At 39.3% G+C, this 26,774-nt stretch overlaps 1 protein-coding gene across 2 annotated transcripts in view; it reads right to left on the bottom strand.

Annotated features, from left to right (window-relative positions):
* NALCN (sodium leak channel, non-selective) overlaps window positions 1–26,774 on the bottom strand; it is a gene marked incomplete at both ends in the record, with an annotated part of 249,303 nt that overhangs the window by 159,286 nt on the left and 63,243 nt on the right. The window contains 3 exons of one of the 2 annotated variants that reach the window (XM_082006124.1): window positions 8,018–8,104; window positions 10,864–10,968; window positions 11,091–11,233. In XM_082006124.1, the coding sequence (XP_081862250.1) occupies window positions 8,018–8,104; window positions 10,864–10,968; window positions 11,091–11,233 (335 nt within the window). The remainder of the gene's footprint in view (window positions 1–8,017; window positions 8,105–10,863; window positions 10,969–11,090; window positions 11,234–26,774) is intronic. The other variant, XM_082006125.1, reaches the window with a different exon arrangement.

Genomic DNA, 26,774 nt, shown 5'->3' with positions numbered 1-26,774 from the left:
GGAAGAGATGGCATGCAGGCAAGAAAGAGGGGAGGAAGGGAGGGGGAGAGAGAGGAAAGAAGGGAAGGGAAGGGAAGGGAAGGGAAGGGAAGGGAAGGGAAGGGAAGGGAAGGGAAGGGAAGGGAAGGGAAGGGAAGGGAAGGGAAGGGAAGGGAAGGGAAGGGAAGGGAAGGGAAGGGAAGGGAAGGGAAGGGAAGGGAAGGGAAGGGAAGGGAAGGGAAGGGAAGGGAAGGGAAGGGAAGGGAAGGGAAGGGAAGGGAAGGGAAGGGAAGGGAAGGGAAGGGAAGGGAAGGGAAGGGAAGGGAAGGGAAGGGAAGGGAAGGGAAGGGAAGGGAAGGGAAGGGAAGGGAAGGGAAGGGAAGGGAAGGGAAGGGAAGGGAAGGGAAGGGAAGGGAAGGGAAGGGAAGGGAAGGGAAGGGAAGGGAAGGGAAGGGAAGGGAAGGGAAGGGAAGGGAAGGGAAGGGAAGGGAAGGGAAGGGAAGGGGAGGGAAGGGAAGGGGAGGGAAGGGAAGGGAAGGGGAGGGAAGGGAAGGGAAGGGGAGGGAAGGGAAGGGGAGGGGAGGGGAGGGAAGGGAAGGGAAGGGAGGAAAGGAAGGAAGGGAGGAAAGGAAGGAAGGAAGGGAGGAAAGGAAGGAAGGAAGGGAGGAAGGAAGGGAGGAAGGAAGGAAGGGAGGAAGGAAGGGAGGGAGGAAGGAAGGGAGGAAGGGAGGGAGGGAGGAAGGAAGGGAGGAAGGGAGGAAGGGAGGAAGGGAGGAAGGAAGGCAGGAAGGCAGGAAGGGAGGAAGGAAGGAAGGAAGGAAGGAAGGAAGGAAGGAAGGAAGGAAGGAAGGAAGGAAGGAAGGAAGGAAGGAAGGAAGGAAGGAAGGAAGGAAGGAAGGAAGGAAGGAAGGAAGGAAGGAAGGAAGGAAGGAAGGAAGGAAGGAAGGAAGGAAGGAAGGAAGGAAATTGGTTGTATGCCTTGCAGACTGGAAATATGCATGCAGTTCTGCACCCCCTTGAAAATACCTTTCTTTTAGATGCATGTATACAACAGCAGAGAAAGCAGCATAGAGAAAATTATAACATAAATCTAGTAATTATTAAGTTAGTTAATGCTTCCTAATACCAGGATGTTACCCATGGGAGATCTGAAAGCTGTCTTACAAATGACAGCCTTGTCATGAAATACACTAATCTCTTTTTTTTAGCAGTCCTTCTTGATATTCAAAGTCTCTTTCCCTTTCTAACATTTCCTCTTCACGGGTAATTCTATTCGTATGCACAAGCACAAACATTAACCAGTCATTCCCCTTATTTAGTGTTTATAGTCCTCAGACACTCATGTCTGCCCTCCTCTCGTTACTGATTGCATGTTACGACAGCTTGCGATCCTGTCATTGTCAAGTTTCATTGTTTCAAATGTGCTGTTTTTTTAAAAAGAAAAGGAGCATCCCTCTCAAAATTGCAAGCAATAATCTTTGCACTACGTTTTTTTGTAATTTCTGAGTAATCTCAGGAAAATCAGCAAATGAATTCCTCAATTGTAATCAATTAAAATGCCACATAGTTACTTTATGTAAATTGTTCCTACAAGATGTTCTGGAGGCCAAAACAATAAATGGGTTCACAAAAAGGCTAGGCAAATTGATAGGTGATAAATCCATCAATAGATACTAAATATAATGGCCTAAACATAACATCCACTTCTGGAAGTCCACTAAATGAATGATTGCTGGAGGCCAAGATAGAGAACGATGGCATAAGTGAATATCTAGAAGGTCAGAGAAGGGTGATCTATATAAGCTTCTTTCTGGTACTGGCCAATTTTGGAGACATGGCAAATGCATTGTTTGTCTGCTAGTTTTATGCATACTCTGATATCTACATCATACAGTTTACTATTTTGCAGGTCCCTTTTAGTAAAAAATGATGAATTTAAGTATGCAAAAAATGTATATGGGCAAAAGATGTTTGCTTCTCCTGTTTTATCAGATTATCTTTTTCATTCATGTCAGATAAAGACAGTGGTTCTCAGCACTTCATCAGCAGCTCATTCACATTATATTTGCCCTGTCCCTTCCTTCCTCTAGTTAAAGGGACTGTAATCATTTCAGCTGTCTGAATTCATGACTTCTTTTAATAACAAAAACTGAAGCGAACACTGGTTTACATTATCCAATGAGACAGGGAACTGAGGTGTCCCAGGAGTGAACTCACTGCCTCTCCAGTTGCCATCATGGTTAAAAACCCTGAAAAAAAGGGGGTGATCAGAGAGCAGAGGATGGTAACAGCTTCACTTTCCTCATCTGAAACGGCATAAAGCTGAAGCTGAGCACACGTTTAACGACAGCTCATTTTATGAATCCCCAGAGTCCACGAGTTAGTCAGATGCCAGAGTTTACTCCATTCACCACACTTTCGCCATTTCTTCCCATTCCTTATGTACCAGTGGAAAACACTGAAAGTCTCTTTTTTTTTTTCTTTTCATAATGCCCACGATTTACTGCCTTCTCATACACAACTGAGGATAGGAAGGTTGAATGGGGCTGGACTTTATTTGTGTGTGTCCTTCTGTTGCCAATATGTTTAGTTTCCCTGCAGTCTTTCATTCCACCTCATTTTTTTCACCATTTTTACCTCACCAAAACTAACAGTTTGCTTTCACATTACTCTTTGCACATTCTGCTCCCGAGCCTCCTCAGTAAAACTAATATGGTTGTTTTTCAGTGCTGTTTCAGTGTCAAGTACATCACTGAACTGAACTATCCAAGCTTCTGTTAACTGATGCAATTTCTAGGCTTTCTAAACAAGAAAAAGGCATACAAAAAAAGTAGTAGAATTTTTTTTCTTTAATGACAGCTTCAGAAGTTTAGGATTTGGAATCAATTTAATCTGCTTCTGAATAAAGTCATATAATATACTCAAATAATAAACTCATTCAAACCAAAACTTAATTTTAGCCAACTGAAAGAGAAGACTTTTCTGTCACTCTAATAGAGGATTTCAGTTACTTGGAAGAAACGTATCATATATGTATTTAATTTAATGAAAGCCATTGTAGGTAAGAAGAGAATAGGACTGAGTAGGCATACCTTCTGCTTAATTCCAAAGTTACACTGAAGGGCAAATTAGTATATAAATAGACTACTACACTTTTCTGGTTCATCAATAGTTACTTACCATGAAAGAGAAGAGGAGAAAACCCAGTTGTGTTCTCTTCTGTTACTCCTGCAGTGAAAATCCCCAAGTACTGTTCTGTTTAATTTCTCTCTCTCTTTCAATATATCTATTATGAAACTTCTAAAACACTCAATCCCTGCTCCTCTGGCCATGTCTCCTCCACCCTCCGTATGTTTTCGGTCTTTCAATATTGCTTTTGATCTTTTTGTCTCTCCTTCAAGATTCTCTAAAATTCTGTAATTGTACAGAATTCTGTAACACCATAGACACAACACAACTGCAGCCTTCCAGTAATTAAAGGAAGACTATAAGAAAGATGGGGGCAAACTTGTTAGCAGGGCCTGTTGTGATAGGACAAGGGGTAATGGTTTTAAACTAAAGGAGGGCAGATTCAGACTAGACATAAGGAAGAAATGTTTCACAATGAGGGTGGTGAACCACTGGCACAGGTTGCCCAGAGAAGCGGTAGATGCCCCATCCCTGGCAACATTCCAGGTCAGGTTGGACTGGGCTCTGAGCAACCTCATCTAGTTGAAGATGCCCCTGCTCATTGCAGGGGGGTTGGACTAGATGACCTTAAAACATCCCTTCCAACCCAAAGATTCTATGATTTCATGAACACATTTGGATAATGATATGTAGCATGAAGGACTGATTTTTTTTTTGAGGCAAAAAGATATGATTAAATTTCTGACATTAATGATATGTTCAAAAGTGCTGCAACCATAATAAGGTCATTTGCTTGCTCAGATTGTAGCTCTGTGACCTTCTATTTCTTCCCTAGGTGGAGCACATATGCTTAAAAGTGAATATATAGTATTTTTAATCTGTTGAAGATTTTACTATCAGAGTGCACACACAGTTTGTCAGTAAGTGACCACTTCCATTCATGCTGACACATCACATACAGTGTTTCCAAGTTTTTTCTAAACATCATTCCATCTCCAGCTGTGCGTTTCATTCTGCTGGACGTACGGCCTCAAAATATTAACATGAACAGGGAATTGCTGTCTGGCTCATTATTCCCCACAGGAACCACAGTTCCAGACTTTCTCTGTTCATGACAAAACTATGTATTGTGAAGATTGAAGATGTCATTACTTGGTGTTAGTAATACCAACCACAGTTTCACGGGAGACACGTGAGTTGAATTTTTCCAGTTCAGCTTTAAATGAGTATGTGTATTTTACAAGTCTTTGCAGACAGGAAGATAAAGAGAATGAAGGAGTGATAAAAATATCAACAACCTCTAAAATTAATGGGAAAGGAATAATAAGAAACACAGTGTGTCTTTAACATAGGATTAAAGGGGTAAATACATGCTCAAAGAGTTTTTTGAAGGATTTTTTCTGGAACATGGTGCTCAGTTTTTCTTTATTTGTGAACTGAGAGCTTCCTACTGTGCTCGTAGGAGTAAATCACGGTAGGCAGGAAGTTCTAACACACTACAATGTGTTAAAGTAATATCAACAACAGCAAAATAATGTGCCAATGTGGGAGCCTCAGCATGCATTCATGCCAAATGGTTCATGTTGAAATGGAAAACACAAAGATTATTTTTCAGTGACAAAATAAAATCAATATTTAAAATCAATGCCAGTCATGGGGAACAGTGAGAATGTAACAAAAGACCACAAAGCACCTTTGGGAACACTCAAAAGAAAACCGCAGTAAATACAAAACCATTATACCAAAATGAAAGCCTCTTTGCCCCACATTAGGATAGATTTGCAAGTCAAAATCAGAAACCATACTGATACTAATTTTTCATGTTGCCACTTCCAGCCACTTCTGAAAAACTGAAGAAAACTTATTTAGGTGTCTGAGTTAAAGTTCTCCAAATATGCCAGGTTAAATGCCCATCTTTCTTGCCCATCTCTCACAGTTTAGTTTTACTCTTATTTACTTTTAACTACTATGCTGCTGTATAGAAGAGCCCCTTGCAGATCCTGACCCGTATGCAGATGCTGGTTCTGTTCTGCCCGTATGCCATGTGCCCACTGGAAAGGCAGGTGGGCTCTCAGGAGATACAAGAGGGGGTACCCTGGCAAGCACAGTGGTGCCCACCTGCACAGCACTTTAGACATATCAAGGCACGCTACTCACTAGATGAGATTCCAAAACCCTTTTGTAATCCCCTCTTTGCAGATCAGCTGTGACAAAAGTATAAAGACATGGTTAGCCTGCTTATTTGCTTTACCTAGTCGAGCAGTTTGGTGCAACACCACCATGTTTGTGTGAGACAAAGTGAGTTACAAAGGCTCTGCACAGAGCCTACATGGTATCTCTGTCTGAATTATTGTACGCTCCGGAATAACACCAGACCTGCATTGCTCTGCGTGCCATTGCAACGTTCTACCTAGGCTACCAAGGCCTGCCAGGCTGCAACCCCTGACCAGGTCTGTGGGAGTAGCATGGTTGTACGAAGGCCAAATTAGTAAAACCCAACAGACCCAGCTAGTCCATGTGAAGTGTCTTCCAAAACCTGTATTAGAGAGGTTTTTATGCTACACACCACAGATAAATCATGTTATTCTTTCCTTCACCACTCCCTGCTTTAGGGAGCTGATGATGATTTGCCAATTTAGATAGCACAAGCTTATCTTCTTGCAGTGCCTCTCAAGTAGTTTAGTAGGTTTAAACACCACAGTAGCCAAACCTGGGAGGGATGCACTTTTCCACCATAAGGAAAGTGAACTAAAGCAAAGATACTCATTAAGTAGTTTTCTCAAGTTCTACAGGAAATTTGTGCTTGGCCGATAAATTGAACCTGGATCTCCAGAGTCCCTCTCCACTCCCTTAGCCACTAGGATATCTCCTCTCCTGATGCACAGTATAGTTTGTTGAGGAAGTTAATTCTAAATAACTCAATACACTGAATAAGTGGAGTTCCACCAAAGCACAGACCCAGACCCATGTAACTGTTGAAACAGAACTTATAATAATATGTTCCCTTTAGTATTTGGAGCAGTAATATTTATAGAGCCCAGAGAGGAATTAATTAAACCAAACTTACTGCAAAATTTAATTAAAATGATACAGGGCAATAGAGAGTATTCACTAACTTTTTCTAAGAACTCCATCCTTCACAGGATATTGAATGACAATATATTTAGCTAATAAAGGTCAAAAGAATGCATATTAATGGAATGTGTCCTAAAGGCAGGGTATATGTTCTCCAATCCAATTAACTCTTTCCTAGATTCAAATTTATGCACTTTGTTCCTCTTTAGGAACAAAACGCACCCAAAACTTTAGAAAATAACTACCACACTCCTCAGTAGGGACTTAATGCATAAAGAATGCCTTTAAAATATAGCAAAGGCTTTAAACACATGGACTTTTTAGGAAGACTGTTTTCCTTTTACTTTGGATTGATAGAACTGAAACAATGATGCATGGTGAGATGAAGAAAGGTGTGTGTGTTTAGCTTGACATTGAGATTTTGCTTTCTTTGGGCTTATTTTAGCCTATATTTCATAAGAATAAAGCCTATTTTGGGCACTATCCTAATAAAATAATATTTTAACACATTGTTTTCCTTTGGATTGCTTTCCTTGGATCGACATCCAGCAAGGTCATAGGTTACTGGAAACCCTCCAAATGTTGCACAAAGGGATGAAGAATGAGAAGAAAACTGCTAGTTGAGTTGCAATTATAAAAAGTTGCAGCACCCACTGATGCATGAGGTTTATGTTCCCTGGAACACGATTTACTGTGTGTTCACATAATTTCTAAAAGGGGCAAGAATGCAATAATATGGACAAAGGCAGACCAGGTAACTAAGATGCTACCTTAGCTTTCATCTGGAGGAGTTTTCATTGTGACTTCAGCTACATTTTACCCACATACCTAAGGCTGTTACTTGAGAACACCACAAATTATGTTCCTGTTGCTGTCAAAATCAAGAACTTGTGAAAAGGAATTAACAGTTAAGACATATGCTATTATTAAATATATGGCAGTGGTTTGACAAAGCAGAGATATTTGAGAATGAACAGCTTGTGGAGGGAATGAAAGATGCTTGCCAGCTTAGTGTTTAGCAATGTACATGCTGCCAACAAGTACGTGGTTTTTAGTTGATACATTAAATTAAACAAAACCAAAACTGCCAGCAAACATCATGCTATCAGATTGCTATAATAGATTTGGCTTTCTACTCTGAAGCAAGTTTGTTTCATCCAGAAGTGACATTATTTAACTTGCAAATAAAAATTTGAGCTGCTGTATAATGTGCTGTAATAAAAAGGGATTTATAAAAATATTACTTATCTTAGTCTGGATTTATCTAAACAATGAGGATAGAGTTTTGCAAACTCATCTACATCCAAGGATATTAAATCTGGAAGTTTCATACACTGTATGGCTTACTACCTACATGCCTCTTCCCCCTTCTTCTGTGAGTCTATTTTTAAGATGGACAAGAGAAATGAGGTACTTCTCTGTTTATTATGATTAGTCATGCTTCTTGGCATATGTTATTGTATTTTGAAGTTAATAATCAAGCATTTCTGCTGTGAATAACCTAGGAGTGGAATCAGTTTGTATATAGAGTCTGAGAGATAAAGGATGATTACTTATGTTATTTTATATTTTAAAAATCTAAAATCTCCCATGAGTACACAAAACACAGCCTTTATAAGGAATGCATTTTTCTAATCTTCTCCCTTTGGGTGTGGTAGATATCTTTTTCTGTTGAACTGTGATTTTCAAGAACAAGCTTACACTGCAGAAAGCAATGGATTTAAAGAAATTTATGACTAAAACTATTGTAGCTACTTCCCACCACAGTTTCCTTATGCCAACATTTGAGTGCTGCTGGTTACACACACTGATTTATTAAAAAGCAATGTCATACCTGTAGACATGCAGGAGCTCTGCCCTGGGGTTTATTCACATCAACAGCCACAAGCTGCCAACCTCCAGCAGCATCTTCATGAAACATCTTGAAAGGGAAAATTGTCAGAAATGTTTTACATGCCAATAAATACAAGTGAAATCTAATAATACATTCCCCTTAAGAACCTGCATGCATTTTGATGTAGCTAGTTTAAAATAAGAGGGAAATGGTTCTTACTGTTACAGAAAAAAAGCAACATGCTCTTTTTCCAACATTAATAGATTCTGAATCTTACTCAGACAACATCAAACACAATGTGTCTCTATTAGTTCTAATGTAGAAATCGATTCAATTAATCTCTGATCAGTATCATTAGATGGTGGTACCTGTTCAAATAAATTCCTTACTAAGATAAGCTTATCCTGAGGAAACACAAATACATTGTGACCAAAAAATAAATTTCATGGTGCATTTGGAAATAATAGACAACCTCACCTTTTTACTGGCAAAATTATTTTACTCCAAGGATCAGACTTTATTTTTGTTGCACTGATGCATATCAAGAGTAGCTGTATAGTCCTTCTGTACTGTTACCCAGAGCTTATAATTCCTGCAAATAGCTGAATGATGTCCTGGCTCTAATGATGTCAGGCTCTCTTGGCCAGAGTGGTATTCACATTTTACCAATAACCTCTGGAAGCATAGCTGTAGGCACTCTACCTTTTTTTTTTTCCCCTCAGAAATTAGGACATAAAAAGATGCAGACTGCTGGGAGTAAGGAACAGTGAGAAACCATGTCTGGAAGTGATTAACACTGTCCTTGAAAATGTCCTTGAAAGAAAATGAATGGCGCTAGCATTTTGAATTGCTACCTGAGAGTCTGCATATACTATGTAATGAAGTGTGGCGAAGTTCCCCCCTCACTCCCACCTTTTCCTTGACACCCAGCACCCGAACAAGTCACCTCAAGAACACAGCTACAGCAGTGTGGTTGAGGCTTAAAAGTCACCCTGAGAGAAGTGCTCATTAGACTGGGGACCGTGTAACACAAATATGTAATGTAACGAGTCCTTACGTAGCATCCCTGCACCAGGAAGAGTTGTCAGCTCAGAGCAGCACTGAGTTACTCCTCTTTGTACCATGCTTTAATGTGCAGTGCTAAAGTGCTGTACAAGAACCTCCTTTTATCCTTCTTAAGAGACCCCTTCCTTGACTTTGATGCTCGGACACTCTTTTTTTTTTTTTTCTATAGGACTAAGTTTTGGGACCAGTTAAATGATTTATGAAGTGGGCAAATGAAGCAAGATATCGTTGCTTTTTCTCAAGGTTATTTCCTGCACAAAACAAGCCAGGTTTTTAACTTTTGCCTGGTGCATTGAACAAGAAAGCCTGCAAGAAATTTTCTGCCCTTCTTAATACAGAAAAAGATAAATTGTTTTTGTAGTTCAGTAGGATGGGCTCTTTTTATTTCCCATTATGTCAGCGACTCACCGAACAAAATAACCATTCACTTCTTGTAACCATAGCCAACACACTATTTTTATTTTGCATGATGCAATTTATATTCAACATGTTCATATTCTTTGGCATGATGACATTATTTTGGGAATTTTTTATCCTTGAAATTACCTAATGTTGACTGCTGCTTCAGTTTCCCTACACTGATCTCTATCTCCCCGCTTCTAGTTCAGAGTATGTTGGTTAAGCCTATACGGCTCAGGAATTCGTCCCATCAAAGATGAAATGAACATTATGTTCCTCAGGCTAAGTATGTGTCATGTGGAAAAGTCCCTTTTTTTGTTAAGATTTTAAATTGATATCACCAAATCTGCTTTGACAAAGACATCTATAGAGTAGAAATTATTGCCAGGAAGTCTATTTGAGGTGAAAAATGTAGCAGCAGGCAGAAAAGGATGATATTTACATATGGATTACAGGAATATCCAAAGGAATATCAGAAAATATTTAATAAATAATTCTGAAACACTTAAATCCTCAGACTTAAGAAAAGACATAATCTCTAGCTACAGAGGTTAGAAAAATTTTCCTCATGGGTATGCTTCTCCTATCTGTCTTCCTAAGGACTTTTTGCAGGCAGTCGGTACTGGTTACTCTTATAGACGACAAACGGCACTGGCCTGGAAAAGCACGGCCTTTTGTACATTCAGGATACATAGTATGATTGTTACAGTAATGAGTGGGAGAATTTAAATCTCAACCCGTTAGGCCTCATTTTCCTGCTGGGTCTTTCACACTACCCAGCCCACACATAACACACTTACTTATCATGGCTTCTTCCTACCCATTACCTCATATTCAGGGTCTCACTTCCTGTGGCTACCTCAAATATTAGCATGGCTCTTTCTTTCATTGCCTCAGCACCTCACTCCTCCTTGGTCTCGACATGCCCTTCTCAGTTCCAGGACCAGCTTCCCCAAACACATCAGCTACCCTCTGACCTCTCTTCTTCCAGCTAAGCTTGCAATTTCAGCTCTTCTCCCTCAGCACAGAAAGTGATATTCAATAGCAACCCTAATTCCAAACCCACAAATGACATGATAAAAAAGCATTATCCTACTTCTTTAAAAGAAAATAAAAACTTAGTAATAACATACCCAGCCATATAGAGAACCATATTACAGTCTTCTCTATTATTCTATTTTAAGAAAGCCTAGTTTGATAACATACCCTACAATTTAATTTTATAGGAAAATTCATATACCCGCTTCAAAATATATGTAGTAACATGCAAAGTCAAATAAATTAGATCAAATAATAATTAACAGGAATTTTTGGCTTATTGTTCATTCATAAGCGAAACCTAACCAAGTCCCCAGAGAATCTCAGTATCTCAGGTGCTTCACCTGGGTGGTGGCAGTTGAAGTAGTACTGCTCCTGGACCCCCACATCTGCTGGAACTGCACTCTAATTTCTGCAAACGTTTCAATGATGACTGCGATGAAAACATTCTGAAAACAGAACAAGAAAGAATGGCTGACACAAAGCTCAGCAAGCAGAAAAGAGAAAGAATTCATTCTAATATGATCTACAGTTCAGATATATAGGTTTAAAAGAACACATTTTTCAGTACCTTAACAAGCCAGGCCAGAAAGAAAATTAAGGTGATGAAATAGAAATATGAACGCCATCGGGGAAAGCTGTCGATTGCTCGGTACATAAGGAACACCCAGCCTTCCTGAGAAGCAGCTTCATAAACAGTAAATATGCTTGTGCCTGTCAGAGGGAAAATGAAAATGTTTAGTATTAAGCCTCCCTGAGAGTTTTCAATATCAGCAAACAATAATAGTTTATCAATAGTATTTTCCTTTTCTCTAAAGGGTATCAATCAGCTCTCCTTTCCTCTCTTCAAACAGAAGTTTTTCAGGTGCATTTCCACATTTATTCCTTTTGCAACTGAATATGAATTGGTTTTGTATCAGACTGGACTCCCTCATCTGCCTGGACACACAGGCATAACCCCTTAGATGGGTTCAAAAGCAGAATTTGTCCCATCACGTGACTTCAGCAGCATCCATGAGAAAAGGCAAATTTAATTAAAACTATCAGGATCAACATTCAGTAAGTGAAAGAAATCTCTATTAATATCAGCAACACTGAGTAAGCAGCAATACACTGAGAAGGTGCCTGACACTAGCAAGCACAGTCAAGCGTCTACAACAAGCTCCTAAAGAGTTTCGAAAGTCAGGCAGGTAGCCAGGGTAGCTGCATTACCATACATGTGTTGCCTTAAAAAAACATTAAAGCATTTTGAAGTTGAACTTCTTATATTACTCTGGGGAGGGAGAAGAAGAGATGAAAGAAAAGTTAGGAGGGGTTTATGTGTGCAGAAACCATTTCTGAATAAAAGCTATGAATTTACTAATTTTAAACTTAATATCCAAACTCATTCTAATGTCCGAGGGATAATATGCTCCAGACAGCTCCCCCTTCCTCCCTATCTCTGCAGTGAAAGCTTCACAATACACACTGTGGTTAGGGCTCGTACGACACTCTTGTTTCAAGTAATTTTTTGTTCTGAGAAGGAACACAATTAAACTGTGAAATTAAACTGTGAAATCTCACAAACTGTTGTGAAATTGTAGAATTGTCCTACAGCCACCTGCTAGCTCCACTCCACTACTGCTTCGTTTCCTGAAACATCTTGGATAAAAGAGGAGCATGAGGAGTACTGCCCTTAGCAGAAGACAGCAGCTGCTGGCAGCATACAGATGGTAACCATGAACCAGCCAACCATCTCATCCTGTTCACACAGAAAGGAGTGATTCTAGTCAAAAATTCCTGAGTCCAGGTGTTTCCCCCCAAAATCACACCAGCCTGTAAGGAGCTCTGCGCTGTTATTCTCACACTGAATTTGCAGCATCTACATCCTTTTGCCTGCTAACACAGATGGGATAAACCTGAAAGTGGTTTTGCCTTAGGGAGCTGCTTTTGCAGATAAATCTTTACTGATAAGAGGAGACAGGGATGAATGGATTTTTTTCTGTATAAACTTGCTCATTTGATATGTAGGTATTGAATGGTTAACATGGTGATGGCGGGTTGCTAATCCTTTCTGTTAGTTGTTCTTGTTATTGGATTCCTTCCTACTTACTGCATATGATTCTCAGGACCAAGGGAGAGAAATAGGAATAAAAATAAAAGGAAAGAAAAAGCATTCAAGTGTCGATTGCAAAACCCTTTCTGTTTCTTCAGAAAAGAGAGTGGTCTCTATCAATACTGAAATATTCATCAGTGATTACTTCTTGGGTATTTTGCATTTCAAAAATTCATAAAGTAATGGTTCAATTATCTAATATTATACCATTGCTGAACTGATTAAATTATTGAACAAAATAGTGCCATTGAGGACAGGCAGAGATTAAGGAAAAAAAAGGAATCTATTAAAAGTTGCTGGCTAGGAAACTGTAATTAGTCATTACCAATGGGAAAGTCACAGTGCAGATTAGTAAAATAGAAGGGATGTCATGCAAAGTATTTATAACACATGCACTGGGCCATCTGCCACAGTAAAGCACTACTGTGAATGGACAAAACTGCACAATTAACCCAATTAAAATAATATGTGTTCATCTGTGACACTAAAATAAAAATATGGCTTGTATATAACTGGTACAGGTGTTCTTAAGGCTATTAAAAAGCAATCACCACTAAATATATACATTCTTACTTAACATATGTGACGAGAAAGTAATAAAGCTTTCAATAGTGATGCCAGGAACCACACTGTTAACTATCGTGGTAAGTATCGTTCCAACTGGATACAGTATAAAGGCATGACAGTAAGGGATCCAACACCATGAAATCTTGTTTTCAAAAAGAAGAGTAATTCTTAGCTAACATCTGCATTACTGCATGTTTTTCTTCTAAAAGTTGAAAAGCTTTTTAGTAGCTGAAGACAATCAGCAACTGATTCTATTTTTTCTGAGTATTTCTTTAATATCTGACTACATGTTCCTAAAGCCAATGTGTAAGTTGTTAAAAAGACTCTCCTGTCACAGCAGCATCCCCCATTCTCACCATGTTCAAATCCATATGGAGGGAGAGAGAGTATCAAAATTTTAAGTGACGGTGGGATACATCCCAAAAAAACAGACATGGCGATGCTGCCGGTATGACACCTAACTTATGCCCCTTAGATCAAATGGCAAAATTCTCCTTTTCCACAGCTGTCAGTGTTCTGTCTAACAGTGACATAGTGTCTTCTTCCACTAGTTCAGAGGGCTTGATTCCGGATCACATAGTGCTAGGAATCCCATGGTTAGGGTGCATGAGAGCACAGGACCTTGTCTAAATCAAGCAGGAATATGGGTGGCAGGGGGAAGGAGGGCTTGAAAACCTGCAGAGCCTGGCTATTCAGACATACAATAGGCTTCAAAATGTAGTCATCTCTTGTCAATGTCCTGAACATTTAGATCAAGATTCATGCAGTCTAACTACAGGCATCAGCGAGACGTTTTGGTCATGAAAAAGCTTTGAACCATGAAGGGGGTTAAATACATGACTATAATGACATTACTCATCAGTTTAGGCATGTTGGCATGGGTAACTTGCTGAATTTGGGACTAGGATTTCAACATCCACATCTAGAATATTGTTAAATATTAGTAAAAAAAATATATATAGAAGATATTTATGATGATTTTCCTATTTGTTTCAGTAGATGGCTAAACCCTGGTGGCAAGCAAGTTTAAAGTAATTTAGGAGGAACTTTCTGATGAGAACCCAGGTAAAATAAAGGAACATACTTTGAAATTTTTTTGTTTCAGTGCTTTTGTTTGAGCTTGTCTAATACATTCCACATTTTGATGTTACAATAAAACAATTCCTTTAACCACGCCGATGGTTAATCAAAACAAGGAAGGAAAACATTTCTCAATACACAGATTAAAACTAAATAAATCAATATCATCATCTGTATTTAGTCTCAACAGACTGCTTTTTTTTACCAGTAATCACTTCTACCTTTGGAAATGTTTTACAACTGCACATGGTCATTATCAAAAACAAAAGGAAAAAAGTCCAGAAAATGAAAGATTCAGTGAAGTATAGGAAAAGAGATTGAATCTTGCTCAACTTATGCAACATTTTCACTTGCTTCATACCTTACAGAAGAAAAGACAACAATCAGAGACAAACTGTATCCCTACTAATAATGCATGTTTAGGTATACGGGCATTTGGCACTGAAATGCAAGGGGGCTTATGCCTTCTTCAATACATATGTTTCTTTCAGATGTACCAGCTGGGAGCATTAGCCAGAAGGGGCATGGAGGAAGCAGTTACTTTAACACCCAAATGGTTGTGATGATAGAAGAAAATTCTACTGGTTTCCACGCCATTCCAGGGAGCAAGGTCACCGGGCTCTTTCGTGCTATACAAATGAATAGAGTAGCAGGGAGAAAAGAACTGAAAGAGCCAGAGCACGCAGGTGATGATTTGCTACAGGCGAGTGAAGAAACCTATTCTGCCAAACCCCTATCTTCTAAGTACCTAAGGAACATAGAAGGCATTTATTTAAAAAAAGGACTCATAGTTGACAGAACAATAGTATCGCTATGCAGGGATGCTATTTTACATAGCGTGATTTATATTAATGCATATTTTGTAAGCATACAGTATTTTCTGCTTGTTTCCGTGCCTCTGTCACAACACCGAGCTCTGTGACATCAGCTCTTGCTCTAATCAGCTCATTCTGCGAGTGGACACCACGGAAAAGGGAGCGCACTAAGTAATGCTGTAATTGTATAACTGCAGAATTAAAGGAGCTGAGCTAAAAGGTCACATGGAAAATTCGTTAAATCTGGAAACAGAACCCTTTCCTTCTAAATCTGTGTTACGTTCTTGCTTCTAGATTCAAAATCCAACATTATAAGGGGACGCACGATATCGAGTTGTTGTCCTCACGAAAAAACAAACCTAAGCTCAGGTATGCCACTGACTCCCGCATCTTCTGCATGCGTAACCTGTGTTTACTGACCACCTTGGTTTACCACGTCAGTTTTCTTGTGCCTCCTGTGAAGCTGCGGAGGAAGAAAACTTACAGCAGGGCCACTTTACGTTAAAAAAAAAAAAAAAAAAAAGAAAAGCTAAAAGTTTGATCTTGTAATTCTTTCTTTTCCCTCAGGACTTATTCCGGCAAGTAACAATGCACGCGTTGGTACTCAGAGCTTAAAACACCGGGTCCCGTCACCCACGGAACGCCGCCGGTGCCAGCCGGCCGCACGCGGCCTTCCCTTGCCCGCCGGTCGCCACTAGATGGCGCCCGTGCACCTCGGGCACGGCGGCACGGCGGGCAGCGCGCGGGCTGGCGGCCTCCCGCCGCTCTGGCGAGCGGAGCGGCCTCTCCGCCTCCCGCCAGAAGTACGCGGCCGTCTGGCCGCTGCCGCTGCCCAGTGGAACCCTGTTCCTTGTGGCCGGTACCGGGAGGCCTCGAGCCTTCCTCCAGGTGGCTCTGTGAGGGTTGCATCCACAAAGAAACGGCCTCTCACGTCGGCTTGTCGAACCGTTACCCGCCCTTTTTCTGCCCCTGCTCGCTTTCGCCGATAACATGACGAAACTCCGTGCAAGGCACGGATATTCCCACTGCCCAGTCACCTTTTAATTTACGTTTTACCTTTCAGGATCAAGGTATTTGTAAAACATGGCGTGGCGTGCAGCCAGGATTTTTCAGCTGTTTCACGCTACTGCTTCGGTGAAACTAGAAGGGAATAAAAATTGCCCAGAAATGCAAGGATAAAGTCGTTAGCACTGCTGGGAAGCAGCTGGTAGACAGGACTGAAATCAACAAAAAGATCAAATCCTGAACGGCTCCATGGGGCTTCTTGCTTGTCTCCGAGCGAGCGATCCAATCTGCTCTACTCTCCCAACCAACTCTTAACAGCCAGTTTGCCAGCCAGCAGAAATGAGGAGGAAAAGAAGAAAAACAAAACATGCTAATGCTCTGCTCCTCCTTTGAAACGTCAGACCCCAGCGCCATTTCCCTGTGACTGAGCTGTGGAAAAGATGGCAAAACAGAAACCGTGCAGAGCACCGACTTCCAACAGCAGAGAAAACACACAGTCTGAACACGGTCTGAACACAGTATTTAAACCTTTGTAAGAGCGGTGACTTTAAACATACAGGAGCGATGTGTTATTGAGTCTTCATTTGGAAAATGTTTCCTTACGAGAAGTTGAAACTTCTACATATGAGAAGAGACTATAGGCAGAGACTGTACGCATAAAAACACCGATAAGCAGATAAAGAAACATTGCAAATGGGCGTGGTAGGATCAATGCAATTTGTTCTACAGACTTAGTAATGGAAAGCTGGGAAGGTCAACCAATTTTCAGCAAAAATTCTGATGGACTTAGTTGCACTGTTTGCAAATATTTTAGAAATTTGTTCACTATTCAGAAGTGTTAGCTTACTAATAGGAACGTAGCAATGTCGGCGTATGTACTGACTGCAGAGGGTAAGTAGGAGCATGACAGTTCATGCTTAGTTCAACCATCAGTGTCTTACACGTGACAGTGCTCATGCTCCTTGATGTCATTTTTTGTGCTTTACAGTGAGAAATCTGTTTTACATTCGTGAACAAGTCCATGGTGTAAACAGTGACAACCATTCTTCAAAATTACTTTAGGTGTGCATGGGTATGGATATTAAGCATTTATACTTGCTTTCCTTTAATACTTTTTTGATTAAAATGCTCCTCAGCTATATGTTCACAAATAACCTAGCAAATAGGGATCCAAAATGTAAGCAGAGCTCATAAGCTGGCTTTACGTGCATAAAAACTTTCTCCTTTTTGCAGTTACACAGCTGTAGTGCTAATATACACACTCTCTTATAATCACTGCTTTTTTTGTGTATGTGTGGCAGCTTTACAATATTTACTGGCAGTTGATAAGAATCAAGGAAATGCTGAGCTGTGAATTGTTCACACTTCGCACACCACTACCTGGAAGCTCTGCAGCACAGTCAGCAACTCCCACTTCTCCTTCTCCCTAGAGAGTCTTTTTAAGGATGCAACTTTTCTCAGATCCCTGGGCTCCCATCCTCAACAAACAGGCAGAGCTTCAGGCTAGAGCCTGGAAGTAGGACACTGCCATAGCTGTGCTTTTCTCTATCAGGGAATCAAACTGTAATAATACTCACTTCTCAGATCCAGAAACCAAGCATACAGAAATCCCTAGGCCTTGGTTTTAAGAATGACAAATGCTGTCAAGATGGGCCTGCCACCACCCCAGTCTTTCTAATGAAACATCCCTGATTTGATGTACAGTCATAGTAGAGTAAATGACTGCTACAGTAAATGTTGTGACAAAACTGTGTAACAAAAAATGTTAATGAGAAGAAACTCTATAATTCATCTTAACTTATTCCTTTTAAAATAAGCGATCTTTTTATAGGACTGTTTCTTCTTCTTTTAAAATACATTAGATATGTACATGCCTTTAATACCATACAGTAAAAGTGACAGTCCACAAAACAAACATGCAGAAATTCACACAAATTGTTACATTTAAAATTTAATGAACACTTTAAGGGTTATCATATTAAACAGACAAATTAAAGGCATGTTCTCAATACAGACATTATGTATTCAAATTGTCATTCAGCCATATATTAAACATTGGGAACAACTATTAAAATCAAAGTAGTGATGGATCCCTTTGTTAGAAAGAAAACAGAGTATGCAAATCTTTCTTGACACGAGGCATGCAAATTCAGCATTGACTTTCGTACACTGTCAGTCAAAACTATTCACTTGTTGCATCAACTTTTTTTCCCAATAGTTGTAGACAGAGCAATCTAATTCATTTTAAGTGCAGTCACGAAACAGCAAAGCTAGCATGCATCATGGCGTCAACTAATTTGCTTAGCTAATTAAAAACATAGCTGCTTTGTAAGAAGAAAAAAGTATCGAATAATGAAACCATAGAACAAATTCACATCATAACATTTCCGTATCTACAGTGACCATAATGACACTTCACCCAAAAGTTAAATAAGACGCACGAATGTAAGTTTTACCATGAGAGATCATTCCATCAAGTCTTCAGTCTGGTCAATTAGTAGCAACTGTCTCAAAAGCATGAAAATGCATGGAAGCAAAAAAAATGCACTAAAAGAACAGAGGTAGGAGCTAGTGAGAACATGAGTTAGTGATTCAGCTGAACAGAAGAGTAACTAGAGGACCTGGAGATGCACAGAGCCCCTAAAATTGTGTGCATAGTTGGGGAATTGCCTGACCTAAATGGAGAATTTCCAGGGTGATATTTATATTTGCAAGAACTGAACAATCAGAGAAGTTCAAGGCAAAGAGCCTGAAAGGAAAAAACAGGCTGGCACAGTCCATAAAGATAAAAAGATCATGTCCAGAAAGTGCTAAAAAAGATCTTGCAAGTGATTTTCAAACCTACTGCAGGATATTTTATATGATCTCCATGACAATGCATTTCCTTATTTCCAGGTGCAATGCAACCCCGTCATCCTCAAGTTTCAAACAGTCCAATCAATCAGCAATTAAAAAAACCCAACAGCACAAATATTTAACAAAGGAAAGAACCTACCTGCCCCCAGCAGAGGTTTAAGAGACAGAAGAGGATGAAAGAGCTTGAAGTTCACTCTGTAAGAACCCATGCTGGTGACTGTGTGCGGGAAGTGGTTGGCCAGTCTGACAAGGAGTTACAGCAGGCTAGGTATGCAGGTAGACAGGAGGGTATTCAAGGAGGAAATTCCACAGTATATCATTTCAATAGCTTATAAAGGCTATATTTACTTTTTTACTATCGGGTAGGAGAAACAAGTTTAAAGGAACCTAGCCAATCAAAGCTGCTGCTCTGCCCTAAAGCTCCATTTTGGTGTCATTCAGTTCCTTTGGGCATCACTTGTGAATTGTATGCATGTCTCTGAGGATGTACTCTCCCCCTTAAAATGAAGAGATCAGCCCCTTCCTCTTGCGTAGATAACATTTCAAAAGCAGTTGCATGGAATTTTATCTCTCCTGCCATCAGTGGTAAAACTGCTGTCATCTTGAATAAGATATTTTTTAAAATCCCTCCCCAGAGCATCCTAATTTAATTTACCCCAGCTACAGTGTATGTCTGAAAAAGCCTTTATTCTTTCCTGCATAAAAGTTTCATCTAAGGAGGACAACAGTAGAAAATCCCAACTAGCAAGACCTGCTGTGTATTCAGTGACCAGAAATAAAGACAGCAGCAGCACTTAGGAAAAAGCATTTCTGTAAGAAAAAAAAACAACCAGATACTAAGGCTTGTAAAGAAACTTGAAAGCCAAGGAGACATTATAAAACAGATAGATGTTAGAAGTCCTATTAGCCTCCACACATCTGAATAACAGGAGCAAATACACAGTGCCAAATGCATCTTAAAAGACTAGTCTAACTGAAAGGACAAAATCTTCCTTTCCTAACTGGGAGAAAGGAGCTCTGTGATTGACTGTTACAAGAAAATCCAAATGACACTCACTCAATGACCTGTTTAGCTATTAATGAGTTAAGTACTGCCCGGTATCTGTGTGACACTGGAAGTAGAATAACTTACCTGCTTTGTTGATTTGAGAGAGGGGTTTGCCCACTAGCCTAACGTGCAGTAAGGGAGCAGGAGGAGCTAGGGAGAAGTGGTTTAGTGTGCTGATAGCTCACTAAACCCCACAACACCTTTGTGAGGTAAATATATTGTTAATTCCATTTTAGAGAAGTATGTATTAAGTTAGAGACTCTGAGACTTTACTCAAACAGCAACAGAATTAATGTCTAAGGTAGGACTATCATAAAGATTTCTGATCTTAAAAGTGGGATTAGAGTACTCAAAATTTTTGTTCTGTAGCTAGATGTCAAAAGAGAAAGAATCTGGTTTTTTTAAATAAAAAACATGCATGAATGTCAGTAAGAATAGACAACTTTTTTTTCTCTCCTTCAGAAAATAAAAGTTTGAGTTGAAAAGAAAACTAATTCTTGTAACATCTGACTTCTTTTATTCCTGACTGTCTTAAAGAAAGTGTTTGCATGACCAGAGATCTACTGGTTATCAAAAGAATTCTTGGAAGACTAGCACTAATAGACTAAGCAGCTGGCAGGTTTATTTGGAGACAAAAATCAAAACCTTTGGCAAGAAAAGCTGTGTAAACTGCCAGATATTTTTGGGGAGAAAGAGTGTTCAAAGTTTTAATACACTCTGTTTAAACCTTGTTTTCAATATTATCTCCTTCTGCAGAAATTCTTTCTGATCTTTATACATTACTGAAAATAGTTCCACACACCCCTAAGAGAAATTTCTTGGATTTCTCACTGTCAAATCAATGATTTTTTTTTTCCTCAAATATGCCCTCTCTCTTTTTTTCTCAGCATCAAGTTTACCTGCAAAGACGTTTATTCTTTGTGTAGGTGTGTGTCAATTCCATGCTTTCACTCAAAGCTGCTTTAATTTCTTATAGACCTATGGTATTTAACATATTTTTCTTCAAAGTTTTTTGCTAAAGTGGAAAATGTGGCATTTTGTACTGAGCCACAGGAACATGTGGTTTGAAAAAAAAAAAAAACTATGTACGGAAAAAAAAAAAGAGTTTTGGCATTTCTCAGTGAAGCAGTTTCCCAAGAAATATAGATCAGACCTACTCCCAGTGATTTTTTATCAAAGGATGAGCTAAACAGACCTCATTTTCCATGAAAATAATTTTTGGTTGGTGAAATGAAGTCAGAGCTTTTAGATCCGAAGGCACAAACAAGTGACATGTATAAATTTGGGGATGACTTTCTGCATGCCATTTACATCACAGTGACTACCTCTTTGCCTACTCTTCACCTTAAAAAAGACCTTTGGAAGTCTATCCACTCCCTTCACTGAAGGCTAAGGCACCTCTAATTATCTACCACTTAGGAATAAAAGCATACATAAGGATAGTTACTACTGGACATTATAAACACATCTTGTTATCTTCAGTAACGTGTCTGCAGGTCCTACCATGGCTTGGGTAGAATTTCATATTGTTACATTATGTCCCCATATTTTTCAGAACAGGAAACAAACCCTGATCCCAACTTGGAAGCTCTGTCAGCACATATATGTAATATTTTTGAAGAGAAAACCATGTTCAGAATTTTTAAATCGCACTGCCCAAAGTCAGGTAGGTGAGCTGATGTTCAGATAGCTGGATATAGTTCGATTCTTTGAGATGCTGAAGGACACAAGTTCACAATTTTCAATCCTGGCCTGAATGCTAGTGCATGAAGCCAAAGGGAATTTTATCATTCCTTTAGTAGAAACAGAGTTAGATTTATGGTTCTGAGATTCTACCAGTAAGTCCCCGCAAAACATAAAAGGTGTTGGGAAAACAGTATATTTGATCAATATGTTGTTTTAAGAACACTTACTAAATTGCCTGCCACATTAAAAATAAAGCTAGAGATTGATACTATAAGATGTAGTCAAGAGAAGAAAGCACAACTGTTTCCAGACCCATTCATTTTACAGCATCTGGGAGATGAGTTTCATAAATGAAGACAAACCCAACAGAGAACCTCAGAAAACCTCTGCTTCTAAAACTGACCGGTGAGGCAGATCTGTGGTGCCCTGCTATTAAACCTCTTTCCAGTGACTTTCCTAAGGAACTTGTAAAAGTACCAACTAAATGCTTTTAGCAGGATTCATGTGCTCAGGTCAGAAATAATTGAAATGGAGGGGAAACGACTGCTAGCAGGCAATAGCAAGCACTGGAATAACTGTAGAATTTGTCTCCTTGGAGCTCTTTAAGAATACATGAGATAAACATCTATTAGGAATGATACAGGTAGAGGTGACTCAATCTTGGAGTGGCCAGGCAATGAGCTTGACCTTCAAAGAGATATCCTTTTGTGGCTCATACTAGTTTTCTCCAATTTTACAGCATTAGAGAATTCTGTAAAGCCAGTACAACATCTTATCCATACTAGTTATAAAAAGAATGATATTAACATGCACAAAATAATCTGTGTTTGTTTAGATTGCACTACCTTTTCCAAATGCTCCATGTAGATGCTACAAAGAAACAGAGTTCAAAGTGCAAAAAGCACCCTGCATTAGGGTTTTGCCTGCAAAACTGTTGTAGGAGTGGTGGTGCAGAGCCTAGTTCCATTGCTTCTGAACTGGCTAAATCACATTCTTCAGCAAAAAGCCCTTTTTACTTTTTCTTCCATAAAGGAAGCATTCATGAGTCATAGGTTGTAGATCTAACTGCTGTGAAGTAAGAGATGTAAAGTAACACTGTGAATAAATAAGATGTCACTCAGGACGTGATTTGATGATAAATTAACTCTGTCTGTAAGGCTCTGAATACTATGTTGAAAGAACCACAGCCACATGAAACAAAAGTACTGATTAGCTATAAGCTGACTCTGCCCCTTAAAAAATACCCTTTTTTTGAAGGCTTCACTTTGTACTGAAAGGATGCACGCTGCAACTTGTATTGTCCGTCTGCACTCAGTAGGTATTTGTGCTCTCCTGCCTCCAGCATAAAGATGGCCCAAAGGCATTAAGCTGGTATAATTTCAGTATCATCTTCCTCCCTCAGTGACTCCGACAGTAACACATTCACGTACCTTGCCTCATCCTGAGCAATCTCTACTGCGGGTCTTAACACATGTCGAACCACAGCTTGAGTCTATTGCAAAGCAGCACTTCTGCGAGCACTTATGTAGTCAAATACTGTAGCTCCTGTTCCCTGACGTTATCTTCCTATGGATGTGCTGGTACGAAGCGTAGCTCCCTCCAACCCATACACACCTTCAGTATTACTCCAAATAGGCTCACATCCTCAACATCTTCCACAGGCTGACATTCCCTCATGCCATGCATACCCTCAATACTGGGTTATAAAATCACATCCTTGGTGGGCTGTGACACCAGAGATACGATACAATGCTAATGGGAACTTTGGACTGAAAAATCACATTTTTGAGTTATGTTTTGGGGCCACAGGGGTGATCCATGGGGTCCAGTTGAGATAAAAAACAACCACTGCACATACACAACCACTCTGCTCTAGAAGGGACCAGGCTTGAGCACTGTGAACATAAGTTAATCTATATCACATTGATTGTAGACCAAAGACCAATGCCAAGCAGATGATTTTATTACTGCAAATCCTGCCTCTGACTCAATTCTGTAGTTCACACGTTTTCACAGTATGTTGCTCAGCAGCACTACATGCCAGATAAATACACGGGCAAAGACCTAAGTGCAAATACAAGTGCTGGTAGTAGGAAGTTCCCAAGTTTGGGTTGCCAAAAAAGGGAAAATACAGAGGGTAAATATCACTAAGCACTTGTCTCTGACCATAAAGAAAGATGAAAGGTAATACTGGCTTTGAAACAAGTGACCATGAACATGAGGTAGGCTGATTTTAGGCGTTTTTAATCTTCAGAGAAATGAAGTCCTGGAAGAGTTTTTCATCTTGTTTTTGCCTCTTCCACTCCTAAGCTTTCCAAGTTGGGACTTCATACTTTTATGAACAATGGATATGGCATAATCCCCTATGGTCACAAGAAGGAGTGGACAAGAGCATCACCGAGGTTCCTTCCAGATGAAAAACAAGGTTTCATCACAAATGTGATGATGTAGGTCCCAAAAAAAACTCTACTACATCCAATAGAGTCCAGTTGTTTTAAATAGCAGAAGTTTAATCCTCAAGTAGCAAATAGTACAAAAATGTTAATTATTTAATTTTCATTGGCTTCCTGACAGCGGAAATGTCTAAGAATGCTTCTAATGAAGTTTTGCAGGAAGGATTAACACTGTGCTCTGTTCTGGAAGTTCTCAGCAATGTGGCTGATTTAATGAAGTACTGCACAACAGCTGGGGAAGGTCATTCTTTGGAACAGAGTCTGGTTTTGTTACAAAACATCTGTTTACTCTGAACTGCATTGCAATTCTCCAGTGAAAACTTTTCCTAAATTGCACCTTCCCCATTGTGCCTGAGGACACTGTGGACACAGCTGCAATCCTGCATCTGTGGTAAGTGAATTGCATACAAAACTAACAATATCCCCATACTTTGGTCAAAAATGTTCACTACAGCAGCCCTAACCATTCAAGCACTCTAAAAACTGCTGTCAGCATAGTGGGTCAAATCTATCGATGACTCTAATATTTAATTGAAATGAAGGACTCCTTAAGGACCAGAAGGAACTAAACATGCGATTATTAAAAAAAAAAAAAAAAAGAAGTCAAAGTTCTTGGAGATACCAAGAGTCTGCAGATGCATGAAAGCACTTGTGTTATGGATTTCATAGCACTTCTAAGGCATGAATGAAATCAGAAAGCATCTGGAGAAAGACAAGCTGATGGAGACTACCTAGTCTGGTATAACATAAAGCATCGGATCTGACAAATTTGGCAAAATATTTGAGAACAGAACAGACAGAAAACAAGTGTGAAGCAACTAACATAGTCTATTTTAATTAGGTTTAAGACACTTGCAAAACTACTGTAGAGAGTAGGTTAAACACAGTTTGAGTAAGTTCACAGTAGAAGCAGCATTCTTCACTGGATAAAATGACCAGGTAGAAGACTGCAAAGACTAATCAGATTGTGAAATAACCATACAGATGTCTATTAAATTAATCCTACAAGCTTCCCAGAGCAACTATTCAAAATCTGTATTCTCCCCCAATACCCCAAACTCTCTTCAGTTTCCCTTAGTGCCCCAATGACTGCAGTCAATATCCCTAGCTATTTCCAGGGCATTTACCATTTTGATATGTGAATGCCAGTGAAATACATATCCATGGCTATGGTATAATAATGGTAGAATGCCGACTTTTTAAATGGCTTTCGCAGTATGCAATTTCCATTCACTGCCACTACCACTCCATGAATCACCATTATTGCTCCACAGTTCTGTATCAGGTACTGAGGACAAAATAAAACATTCAGGTAATGCCAGAATTATGATTCTACATGAAATACAAAAAATTAAAATAGAAAAAAGAAAACATACGTAGAGTTTGTTTTGGAGAAGAGGATTAAATAGTAATACAACTGAAGCTTTTTTCTTTAAGAGATGATGATGGACACATTTAATTAATTGTCACAACCTCAGAATTCTAAGTAAAATTACCAAAAATAGCAGATGAAAAAAAAAGTAAGAAAAATATTCGTAAGTAGAATACAGCAAAGTTGGCTAATACAGAAGGACATGTAAGTAATACACATACCAGTATAAAAACCATGCAAAACCTGCCACAAGGCAGGTAATTGGAAGAAAATAATATCACAGTTTATCAGAAGAGATATGCAGAAATCCTGTTGTGACTAATCTATTTTATTTGAATTTTGCAGCCCCTGGGTAACTTTGGTCAAGATGAATCAGCCACATATAGAGTCAGCTCCTCGAGAAACAGCTTTCTGAAATTTTTATCTTGTACACGTTACCACAGAGCATCTATGCTCTATAAACAGCTAGATGTCCCTGACCCACTGGTGAATGATGAGGTCTTCTGACAGAAAATTTGCTAACTGTTTTCACTTCCTTTGAATTTTATGCAATAAATAATTATGTTTCTTTCAGTATCATTATTTAAAAAATTGTACAGCTTAGCTGGAAACAGGGGCACAAAGTCATCCAATCTCATTGTAGCTGTTTAAATTAAGTGCCAAAACTGGGAGCTTAGTTACTGCAATCTTCACAATGGAAAGAAAAAGGTGATACTGCTGTGTGGTTTACTCCTTTTCAGATGTGAACTGAGACTCTTAACTTGAAGGTTCATGCTAATTACCTAATCTTAGGAGACATAATCTGTGGTCAACACCTCTTACTGAAATGAAGTGAAGTGATGATCATTATGGTACTCTGTACTGCAGGGTGACAGTAGTACAGATTTGTTGGAAAAGCAGAGGATAACCTTCCAAAGGAGTTTTTGGATGACAGTGGAAAATGCTGACTGTACTATGGGAGAAGGTGTATCTTGACACTTCCCAAGATGACCAGTCACACCTTCCCTGGAGATGGAATAGCATTTCTTCAAAAGGTCTTAAATTCTGCTGAGTATTAAAGGAGAACCTCCAAAGCAGCTTGTACCATTAAAGAGTCTGTCCATGGAAAATATCTGTATAGATTTTTGAAAAGATAGCAATTATTTGCATATTGAAACAATTCATAGAATAAAAATGCCCCGTGGCAAAGAAATCAAGATGTATTTCCCAACACTGTGTCCTCAGTACAGAAAAATACAGAAGTAGTAACTATTCATTAGATGTCTTAAAGATTTATTC

Source organism: Phaethon aethereus (assembly GCF_964289735.1).
Source record: "Phaethon aethereus genome assembly, chromosome: 1".
In the NCBI taxonomy this organism is placed as follows: domain Eukaryota; kingdom Metazoa; phylum Chordata; class Aves; order Phaethontiformes; family Phaethontidae; genus Phaethon; species Phaethon aethereus.
Note: the sequence above shows the minus strand (reverse complement) of the source record. Positions and strands in the feature narration are given on the sequence as shown.